The sequence below is a fragment of the Magallana gigas genome, chromosome 9 (genome assembly GCF_963853765.1).
Source record: "Magallana gigas chromosome 9, xbMagGiga1.1, whole genome shotgun sequence".
NCBI lineage: Eukaryota > Metazoa > Mollusca > Bivalvia > Ostreida > Ostreidae > Magallana > Magallana gigas.
The window spans coordinates 7,672,097-7,684,672 of record NC_088861.1 but is presented as its reverse complement, the minus strand read 5'-3'; the positions used below and the strand labels follow the sequence as shown (position 1 = coordinate 7,684,672).

The 12,576-nt window shown below is 33.5% G+C and overlaps 1 protein-coding gene across 1 annotated transcript in view; it reads right to left on the bottom strand.

Annotated features, from left to right (window-relative positions):
* LOC117691060 (uncharacterized) overlaps positions 1–7,820 on the bottom strand; it is a 32,753-nt gene extending 24,933 nt beyond the window's left edge. The window contains exon 1 of the mRNA XM_034476116.2: positions 7,683–7,820. Within this exon, the coding sequence (XP_034332007.2) occupies positions 7,683–7,694 (12 nt within the window). The 5' untranslated portion in view covers positions 7,695–7,820. The remainder of the gene's footprint in view (positions 1–7,682) is intronic.
* Between the last annotated feature and the right edge of the window lie 4,756 nt (positions 7,821–12,576).

Sequence of the window (12,576 nt, the reverse complement as noted above, 5' to 3'; positions counted from 1 at the left end):
TTTTCTAGAACTCGCGTGGACAAAAATATAATACCAGCAACGTTGTTTTTTACAAGATAAGCAATATGATAGGATTAACGCACGATAGAACAATAAACACGCACTATAGGATAGAATTAACGCACGATAGAACAGTATACATGCATGATAGGATAGGATTGATACACGATAGGAAAGGATAAACGATGTTTAAAATAAACGTATAATCGCTTTAACTGATCTTCACGAATAAACTGATAATGGCAGAATTTGAGAAAGAAGACGTTATAACATTAACATAGTTTTTAGAAGACGTCACAATACGTTTGAGCGCCGGTTTTGAGATGGGCGAACTACGATAAAGCTAGATAAAGTTTTTCATATGAAAATATAAACGAGTTGTTTTTCAAAAATATGATAAAAACAACAATACTTGGAAAAATCTGTATCGCACTCGAATCAACTCCCAACCAATATCTGCCCCATGGCCTTCGTTCATCTGGCTGATATTGGAGGCTCGGGTTGATGTGGGGTGTGGTACAGAGTTTGCAAAGTAATATTTTCTATGAAATAGGCTCCTTTTAAAGAAAATTACTGATAAATCTTGAGTTAAGTTGTCAGAAGGAAAATAGGAGTGTAAACTTATTATCCACTTTGTTCCCAACGGCTATTAATTTTAAGTGAATATATTTAGAATTGACGAACTTAAATGTAATCATATATCTTTTCTTCTAAATTATTAAAAAAAATTCTATGACATCACCCATTGTATTAAGTCAACGTTTAATTTCACTATTCAATCAGCAGTTGTTGGATATATAAATATCCAACTTATGGGCAGTTGGATATTTTTAATATCCAACCGCCCATCAGTTGGATATTCAAATATACAACAGTGCATAAAACAAATAAAAATGACAAAATGTCGAAAACGTGTATTTCCAAAATAAATCCAAATTTATAACACAGAATCTTGTCATCCATACATATACATCCGATAAGCCACGAATGAAATTTCAACAGAAATACATTTATTTCCTTCACTTAATTTTAATCGACTTGGGATCACATATTAAATCACTTTTATAAACACTTTTAGACTTCCTCTTTGAGCCTTGAACCATAACACTCCTTTTCATTAGTTTTAACAATAAAAAGATTATTGTCTTACTATGACTTCAAAAGACTCCTATCAAATCTTTTCACAAATCATCGTCTGTTAATTTACGTCAGAGATTTGTTTTTTCCTTTCTCCAAGTCCAAAATATCATTCAAACGGTATTAGTGCCTTTCCTGGAACTGTAGACTTATATACTTTGCGTTAAAAATTCATCATCTAAATCTATACCTGCTCAGTACATAACATGAGCACCTGTTCACTCGTCCATGAATAAAAGGTGTGTTTGGGAAGACTTTATGGTACTGTATGGTACTGTTGGAATTATGAATGAGCTATATGCTTTTTTATTACAGCACAGTTCGATATATGAATGGATCATTGCTTCTTTGAGGTCCAGTGGGGGAATTTTTTTAAAGTAAGATAAATAACGAGATAGTGTTTAATAGTTTAGAGAAAACATCACATCCTCGGGCCTTCGGTTCTCGGAGAGAATGTTTTCTCTGAACTATTCAACACTATCTCGTTATCTATCTATTATCTATCTAACGGGAGACCGGGTGCAATTATTTGATGAGAAACTAATTTTTTTGTTCGCTTGACTGGGTTCTAAATCAAATAAAAATTCAGATTGAGAAAAGTATTTTAAACTAGAAAACTCATTACATTTTAAATACTGAGAAAGGTATTTAGTTCTAATTTTTTAAACAAATAACATTCTCAGATATATACCATCCATCATTTGACATTATATTTACATTTATATTTATATTGTATATAAAGACAAAAAATACATACAAGAAAATTCTAAGAAACATCTACTACAAAAGGTCATTTTTACGTGGAATTTCACGTTTTAAGTTTCGTGGAAAACACAGAATGTCAAATGTTGGTTTGAATCAATTCCTTCCTTTAGGCATAGTTTGATAATGTTTTAAATGAAATATAAAGATTCTTTTAATTCTATTGAACCATCTCCGAGAAACATTTGAAAGTATGCATTATATTTGTTTATTTATTTCTCTTAAATTAAAATACATTATAATTAAAATACCTTTACTTGCTTAGAATTTTATTGCGTGGACCCTGAGGTCCACGCAGAAAATATATAAGCGAGGTTAAACCGGATCATATGGGGAAAATTCAGCCTGCGCATGGGCTAGCCTGGTTCCTGTGCGTAATGGGTAGCTCAGGGAACCAGGCACTACTGGCTCTGAAAAGTACTGAAAGTGCCATTTTTTACTGATAATTTCTGATATTTACTGATATTGTACTCTTAGTGCTGAGAATTGCTGATATTTACTAATAATTTTACTGCTGTTACTGATAATTGCTGTTGGTTCTGATATTTACTGATATTTACTGATGCTTTTGCTGTGAGCTCTGATAATTACTGATATTTACTGAGATTTACTGTTGGTACTGAGAATTGCTGATAATTACTGAGAAATACAGGCAGGGGATTTTTAAGAGAATAATTTTAATTACTGTAACATGCAAATTATATTTATTCAAATTATCGGGAAACAAATACCGGGCATTTAAAAAAAAAAAAAATGTAAGATCTAACTAAAGTTTTATCAACAGTAACTTCTTTTTTACAACCACAAAAATTGGATTTGATTATTCTTCTTATAATCTGCTTATTTATTTCAATGCATATTTGTTGTTTGTTCTTGTACTCAGTTTTTTTATTCAGCACATAAAAAAATGAATGTAGAAATTGCAGAACTGCTATATATCCCATCCCCGTGCGCCAATCCACTCGATACTACAGTGTTACATTGTATATATAGAACAATCCATAGTGAAAAAAATTATAAAGATTTTAACCACTTGATGTAATTGATAAACATCTATTTAATGATTCTAAATTTTGAGCGATCAACTCTTTAATTGAACCGTGTTAAATATTTATAATTACAAATTTAAGATGTTTTTATCCCGGCCATAATCACTAATTTTGTTTTCAAAATAAATTCAAACACTTTTGTTTCACATTGTATTTCCCGGCCATTCTGAGGCTGCAAGACATATACACAGGTGGTCAATTTTCACACCTTGCCACGGTCACTGTCGTGTATATATATTCTGAGCGCTGTCTGTTAGTTCTGAGGTTTTTCAGACATACAAAATATTTTTTCTGATTGCTTTTAGGCGTGGAGATTAAATATCTAAACGTTCAAAGATTAAGGAAAATCAGTTAAATTGTGTGTCTTATTTCAAAATTATATAACCGCTGGTCATATAACCGCATACAAGTGCATGATTAAAGTATTTATGAGAGAGAGAGAGAGAGAGAGAGAGAGAGAGAGAGGTTTTCAATCAAATCGCTATTGCAATCGGTGGTTATGATACTGTAATGGGACATAATCATGCTTATGCCTTTCTGCATTGACGCCTCAAAATACGTTATAATAGATTATCTGAGAGAGAGAGAGAGAGAGAGAGAGAGAGAGAGAGAGAGAGAGAGAGAGAGAGAGAAAATTAAAGCATGATAAGCCGTAACACTTTTTCACTATATTAAGCTGGTGTTCTTTGTAGTCTTAGAAAAGTTTACACTCGAAATCTGTGTTTGAAATGGCGGCTGTGATGCTGAAATAGAACTTTATCGTGCTAATGCCGTTATGCCATTTTGACTCGGAAACTCAAATTTTAGGACTAGATAATATATGCGAGCAAGAGAGAGAGAGAGAGAGAGAGAGCAGGGTGGGCAGATTTACAATAATATAACTAGATCATGACATAGGCGTCGGAACCGGGGGGGGGGGGGGGCTAGGGGGGGGGGGGGGGGGCTTAGCCCCCCCCCCCACTTTTTTTTCAAAGTTATACCTAACTTAGCATTAGAAACATAGCATGATAGAGGGTTCAGCCCTCCCACTTTTTCTCGCAGGAAAGATTATTGTTCCTAAATTTACCTTGAAAGATTGAAAAGTTAGATTCAGAGGCATACTAGCCCCCCCCCCCCCAAGGATTAGGATTTCCATGATTTTGGGAATTACTTTTTTCTCAATATTTCTGAGGATTAGTCTAGCCCCCCCACTTTCAATTTGCTTCCGACGCCTATGCATGACAACATTACTTAGCCGTGCAACCGCATACAAGTGCATGAATAAAGTATTTATGAGAGAGAGAGGTTTTCAATCAAATCGCTGTTGCAATCGGTGGTTATGATACTGTAATGGGACATAATCATGCTTATGCCTTTCTGCATTGACGCCTCAAAATACGTTATAATAGATTATGAGAGAGAGAGAGAGAGAGAGAGAGAGAGAGAGAGAGAGAGAGAGAAAATTAAAGCATGATAAGCCGTAACACTTTTTCACTATATTAAGCTGGTGTTCTTTGTAGTCTTAGAAAAGTTTACACTCGAAATCTGTGTTTGAAATGGCGGTTGTGATGCTGAAATAGAACTTTATCGTGCTAATGCCGTTATGCCATTTTGACTCGGAAACTCAAATTTTAGGACTAGATAATATATGCGAGCAAGAGAGAGAGAGAGAGAGAGAGAGAGAGCAGGGTGGGCAGATTTACAATAATATAACTAGATCATGACAACAGAGAGATATTATTTATCCAACTTTTTTGAATCAATTGAATGCGGAACAAATATGATGATGAATATGAAAGTCATTCTAATACGTTATTTATATTGTTGTCAATAAAAATAATACTTTTCTCTTTGAATAAATATTGAATTTCTCAAGATCATGGATTCCTGTATACGGATATTACGTAATGTCATACACAAGGTGCCAGACTGACAATTTACAAGGTTGAATTGCGACATTCAAACCTCTTGATCTGCTGAAAGTATGTATACTATACACAGATACTGCCTCGCTAATCTTTCTGTGAAGTAAAACCTCAAAGACATTATAAAGTCCTGACCGGGTATCTCTCTATTTTGAAAAGAAAAATAATCATGTTAAGAATTACATGTATGGGGTTTTTCATTGTTGAAAAAAAAATGTCCACCGCATTTAGAAATTGAAATTTTTGTGGAGTCTGCCCTAAGTTTAAGTACCAATTTTTGACCGGCTTTGTAATATATTGTCTAAAATGTGATCTGTGAGTTTCCGAAGTTCAAAAGAAGCTAAATATCAAATAAATAAAACTTAAGAATATATAATTAAATAAATTGTGTTAAATCTGAAATATGTGTTATTTAATAATTAAAAGACAATGTTTTGGGCCTTAAAGTATTCTCAGTAATTATTAACAATTCTCAGTACCAACAGTAAATATCAGTAATTATCAGAGCTCACAGCGAAAGCATCAGTAAATATCAGTAAATATCAAAACCAACAGCAATTATCAGTAACAGCAGTAAAATTATCAGTAGATATCAGCAATTCTCAGCACTTACAGTGCAATATCAGTTAATATCAGAAATTATCAGTAAAAAATGGCACTTTCAGTACTTTTTAGAGCCAGTAGTGAGGCTAGCACACGTTTATCTGAATCGGGATCGGGATTCCGTGCCATATGCACACATAAGTTCAAAGGCGCTATAATTGTAAAGTTGTCGGTAAACAGTACAGAAACAAAGTATTCCTTTTAAAGAAATGATTGGCATGTGATATGAACTATCGGTATTATAAAATAAGTTAATTTTATGCCGAAACTACAATATGCATCAAATAGCATAATTTGCAATGTTTCGTTGTTTTACGAATACACATGTAACTTACTTTACTTTTATAGTAGGCGATGCTAGAGAACTTCCCGATTAAATCTTTTAAGCATTTAAGTATGATTGAATAATCATGTCACTGTATAAAAGTTTAAATCTCAAGTAAAATGCTTCAAATATGAAATTTTTAATTTACGCAAAGCTGTCACTGCATAGTTAACAAAGTAGTGCGAATCGTAATGTGTGTGCAAATAGTAGAACTCACCACATGCCTAATATTATACATGCAAGCCTCATTCATAGATAGATCTTAATTATTTTAGAAGTATGAATCCTTCAAATTCTGAGATAAAAAGTCAGGGCTATGTATACATACATGTTTACGTAATACAACGTACAAATTTAGTGGTTACAAGGAGAAGGCTAGAGTCGGTGGAATCTCTGATAATCGTAAGGCTTTCACGTTTTCGTGGAAACACATGCAAATGGTCCACGTATTGTAGTCCTTTTTTAAAGGACAGCAACTTGTAATTTTTTAATATTTAACCAAAAAATAGCTTTTAAAAATGTTTGGAAAGTAAATTTTTTTAAATTATCAGGAGGATGAAAACTCATGACTTACAAATTCGTAGTGAACCATCCAACCCACTGCGCTACGCTATTAGATGTGACAATCTTGGGTGAAGATATTTATAAATTTAGACATCATTTTAATGTTTATTTTGATAAATAGTACTTCAAAACATGAAAGTGTCCCATACTACCTTAAAACGTAAAAAATTGCAATTCGTCAATTGAAAGATAAATTTAAAGAGACTTTAGTTATTTCGATGATTGAACCCGGGTCACCTAATGAGAAACAAATAAATAAGAAAATGGGACAGTCGCTGGAAAGCATATGAGTGTGTATCTTGTCAAATCATTTAATTTATCAGATTATTATCTAAATACGTTCTATGTTTGCCATGATACATATTTTGAATATTCAGCATTGTCTATAAAAAATAATAAATCGGCAATACGAAACTTAACCTGTATATATGAATGCAGGGTGCAAACTGAGGGTTAAAAACATTGATTTGAAATCCTTACTGGATTTCCATTAATATTTTTTTTTTTTATAAAATTTGAACCAAAAAAGTGAAGGAAAAACCCTACTATGGGGGGAAATCTAGTATACAGTAGCTTTTCCTTCCGGAGGAAAAGTGACTATATAGCAGGTTTTCCGGGGGGAAACTACTATGCGGCAAACACTGCTATACAACACCGGTATTCCTGACATTATGATACTGCAATCAAGATATATACTCATCATATTCATATTCATAGTCAAATAAGATTTGGCTTATATCTGCTAAAGATTTTATTAGAGATTGCTGAATTCCAAGTTGGAAAAATGAGTAAAATAAATAGGGCCGACATTTATTTTGCGAACCTGACAATAAGGCTGAATAAGCTTTTACTTTTTGGTTAGTCTGAACTTCAAAGTTATACTCTTTACTGAGTGGAATTTCTTATTTTATTCTTTAAAAAATCGGTGTGACTATACAAACATAAAACATGAGTCATTAAAACTGGACCCAATAACACGTGACAAACAAACATTAAATGTCTGAAGTATTGTTATAGAGATCTTAGCTATTACTACATTTGTAATCTAACACATAAAACCTTTCTTAGATCACTGACTACAGAAAACTAAATCCCAAAATAGAACATATATATACAAATTAACAACAGGTATCACCTTTTGAATTTAAATTCCTGGTAATGACTTCAATTATAAATTACCCTAATATGTAGAATTGTACGGTATTTAAAAATACAAAATGAGTTTAAAAGTTTATATAAAAATTGTAAGTACTTAAAGTGCAAGCTAATGGTAACGATCTTCGAGGGTCTCGAGGTTATGTTTATTTATAATAATACAATAAATGTTACTAAACTTACCTTAAAGTACATGATAACTGTCTACAGGACACAAGATGAATTGGCACCAAGTACTTCAGAGTCGTCACGTCACTTCACGTCACGTTTGTTTGCTTTATATATTTATTTAGTATGGTGCAATGCCATTGTTCACAACACCTAAAAAATATTTATTCTCATTTCATAATCCAATAATACAATTCCAGTAGGTATAGATTTTTATCGCGTGTTTTATATCTTACTCACATTTGTCTCTATATCTGATAAATATTTAAACTAGTCGAAAGAAAAATCAATACATTGTCATATTTCTAAAGCGAAACTGATAAACCATTTACTGATCGCCTCTTAATTATTAATTTTCTAAAATTGTTTTTTTTCTAGGAAATTAGTTGCAGAATTGCTAATCAGTTTATCGCAAATTGTTCCGACTGATTGACTGGTTACTTGTAACACTGTGCCGGATAATTTTACCAGTGCCAAGGTGGAAACTATGCACCCGCTTAATATGCAGTTTTGGAAAAAACATATATACCAAATGATAAACCATTGTTTAGAGAGTATATAACCACTTTTGTTAGTGTGTTTAGCTGACAAGTGAGATATTTACCTTTAAAAATTATTTTCTACTAGGAAAATGATAATTCCCATAAAAAAGATTCTTCTTCAGGAATAATTGACAATCCTATAGGAATTTTTAAAAATAGGAATTATATTTGCTATAAAAGAAAGCTATTCCCTGTAGGAATTTGATTCAGAGAGGAAGTTTTTCTACAGGAAATTAAAATTTTCTTTCGAAATTTTATCAAATCCTATCGGTATTAAAATTCCTACATGTATATAAAGTTCTTGTACTTAGATCAAATTTCAAATTTCCGATAGGAATATTGCTTTTCCCATGGGAAATTTAGTTTCGAAATATGCAGCTTAGACGGGTTCAAAAATGCCATTTTGGCACAGGCATAATAATTCGGCACAGTGTTTTGTATAAAGAATTAAGATAGGTAAAGTTAGCTACTAGGAACTAGCTACGAGAAGTAAGAAAAGCCAGCTACTAGTAACTTGCTACGAGATGAAAGAAACTTGGCTACTCGTTACTGTCCAAGTGAGAAAACATACCTACGATTTCTTTTTGTGTTCTTAATATGTACATTTCACTATAGCATCATTTACTCATATTCCTCTCATACTTTCATCGAAAATTGGTGCATTTCGTTTAAAATATCCCCATTTTATACAACATTGTCCATTGGACTCAAGTATCTGTACTTATAGATTGAAAATATCAACAATTGTTATTAATTATAACAATCTATAATCTCATCCGCATGATATTACAACAAAATTACTCAGATATCTCTCTTAATTTCATCAGCTACCAGTGCAGTTCTTTTCAACTATCTCTATTTAAAAGACATTTTTTTCATGTAACTGAAGTAGCCGTACATACACAGATACACTGTATCTCTTTAATAAAGATTTGATCATTGACTTTATATAATGTTAATGTCAAATGAATACAGACAATAAAAGTAGTTTTAGGCAATCAATGGTTTGGATCACCTATTAGTCAGTATTTTGTAAAACGATCAAAAATGGGTAGAATTTTAAAAATTGATAGAGGAAATTCGGACTAAGTTAAATTTAAAATATAAGCTTTAAACGAATTTTTGAAATATGAAACTAGTAAAGTTATTCATAATTTATCATTTTCGAACCAAGCCATTGTTTTATTATTTCTAATAATTGCAAAATAAAAAAAAAAACCTTAGAAAAGGTAACAATTTTGACAGTTTTTTCAATAAACAGTCATTTAGAATTAAGAGTTCACAAGCATAAAAATTAGGTCATTGACCTAGTTGTTTGAAAGTGAAAAACAGCACAATAGTAGTTGGACTACAATGTAGAATAAGTATTTTTTCGTTGCTATTAGTGGAATTGTTTCGCCTCTGAGTAAACGTAATCCTTAACCAATGAAAGGTAGCAATTAATGGAAACTATAATGACTGAAAGAGGCGCATTTGACAGATTTGATAAAATTACTATATGGGTATCAGGTGATGTAAGGCTACAATGTATGAGACGTGTATTTTAGTGAAGTCCATTTGTATGTTCATGCCATCAGGTATGAATGATCTGAGTCTGTGCATCCAGAAATTTTCCTTGCTTTTCCTCTCCGCGTCTGTCCAATGATGATTATGGTCAATAACCAATACTGTCATGTCTTCCCATATGTGGCCTATCGTATTAAAATGTTCCCCGACGGGCTCCTTGAATTTTTTTGGTTTTTATGTTAAAGCGGTGGTAATTGATCCTTTTGCGGAGGTCACCTGTTTCACCAAGGTATTGCTTAGAGTAAACTTTGCAACTGAAGAGATAGATGCAGTTGTCTGTGCGGCAAGACTTGTTGCCAAATATCTTGTAGGTGCGACTCGTGATGGGGATTTTAAAACTGTCCGCGTTGGCGCTGAGTTTGCACAAGAGACATATGGCATCAGAACATGTTTTAAAACTTTAATTTGGCAACGAGTTGTCTAATCTCAGCCTCACTACCATGTCCTGTTCCTCGGGCGTTTAAACGCAGCCATTGGCAGATCCTTGAAAAGATCGATCATTCTTTCGTTAGTTTTAAGAATGGGCAGATTATTTCTAAGGATGCCGCTGAGGTTTTTAAGGGCAGGGTGATAGGTAGTGACTAGTGAAACCCTGCTTTTGTCTGTTTTCTCTTTGTATTGCAAAAGGGTTTCCTGTCTTTTGTAACAATCTCAATAATTGCAGATTGCACTGTCTGGGCTTTATAGCCTCGATTACACAGATGGGATTTAAATATTCTGCTCTGTTCTTCAAAAATTTCATTAGAAGAACATATTCGTCTGATTCGGGTTGTTAATCCTTTCGGAATTCCTCTAAAAGTATGGGGAGGGTGGCAGCTCGATTGCTTGAGATAAAGGTGAGAATCAGTGTGTTTCGTATGGAAACTAAATTGTATTTCACCATCTTCCAGGGTTGATGTACTATCCAAAAATACATTTTCAGAACTAGATATGTCCACTGTGAATTTAATCGAATTGTGGAAGGGGTTGGCAAAGGTAAGAGTATGATCTGGCAGGCCAGAGGAAGGTGTTTTATTCAGATAATTTGTAGTGTCCTTGAGGTACGTATGACGGCTAATCGTGTGCATGTGGACGGAGATGTAAATGTATAAATTCAGATATTTTCTCCGTGGGATGGCTGATGGAACTAATTTTAGGGCGTTCCTTTCTTGTGGATTTTTTGGAAACAGATAAAATTGACCCGGTCTACAGTTGGTTGGGCGTAGCGTTTCATAAACATTAACACCAATTTCATCATGTTCATACAGGGTGTCAGTGAGAGCTGAAAAATATTCGGTTGTATCAGAGTCCAGTTTCTTGTAGAAACGATCGTCTGTAAGTTGTCTGTTGGCTTCAGCTAAATACGCTTGTTTGTCTAGGACAACCACTGTGGATCATTTGTCTGCATGTTCAATTACTACGTTGTCCCTGTTTTTCAACTTTTGTAACGCAGATCTTTCTTCTTTCGTCAGATTGTCAGGGACGACTTTTTGGTTGGTCAGGAGCTTCTCAATGTCTGATTAAACAGCATCAATATAAGACTCAAATGCTCCACATTTGGCAAGTGCCGGTTCTCAAGTACTTTTGGGTCCGTACAACATTTGTTCTTCTATGTTCTTCTAAGTTGTGCAAGGGCGAAGGAGGGTCATCTGTGTGATCTTTGTTGTTCGCGATAAGTGTTCGTGAGACCTTAGATAACAGCGATATCTCAACGTAGACCTGTGAGAGAAATCTTAGATGCATTCAGAACTGGGCAGGTGTTGGTATCGGGCAAGGACTCGGCTTCACTTGTTTGCTTGTTGCCCTTGAAGCGTCTAGAGCGCTGGTTTTTTTTAGCAGAAGGACGAGGTGACACCATATTAGGCCTAGTTCTATTAGTTACTGGAACACCATCCCGAAGGAACGTCCTTTTTTGAGTACTGTTGAGGTCATTGGATAGGGTTGTATTGAATGTTGTTATGATTCTTTCGGGTTCAACAAAATCTGCATGGGATGTGGATTTATCAAGAGAGGACTCTAGTGAAACTATATCTTCCTTAAATTATCGGAGTCTGTGGTTATCCAACGACAGACAGAGAGACATTAATTCTTTGGAGCGACATCTTAATATGAAGTCCTTTTAGAAACTGACCCTTTGTTGGGAGTGACATTTATTTGGAAGCCTTTTGGAGAGAGAGAGAGAGAGAGAGAGAGAATGAGAGAATATGTAAATTAAAGAAGGTACACATGTATAGAAAGTTTTTTATTGTAGTTGAGTTAGATATATATTTTTTAAATTGATACTTTTTCTACATTTTTATTGACACGCACTGTTATTTGCAATTCCTGATTGGCAAGGGAAATCTTTTAATAATATATATATATATATATATATATATATATATATATATATATATATATATATATATATGTATGTATCACAAACATCATTGTACTTTATTTATATATTATGTTCTTTGTTGTTGATAACGCCCAGAACAGATATTACCTGCTTGTCATTTAAAGTTTATAACCATATATTTACATTCCACATATATTTTGCGTGTAAAGCTACTGCAGATATTGCACCATAACACAGACAGGGTACTAAAAGGTTAAATCACGAGCTTTAATTGTGACGTCACAAACGTTGAACGCTGATAAATACAACGTCACAAGCGAAAATCAAATATCACGCTTGTGGCTGTTACTGTGGCTCTTCCATTAATTTGAACTTACCCATAGGATAATTCAGTAACTTGAGGTATAATTCGCATTTGCGTCCAAGGCAAGAAGGTAAAAAAAATGTAAATATAAGCATTAAATCCTTATTTTTTGAGAGA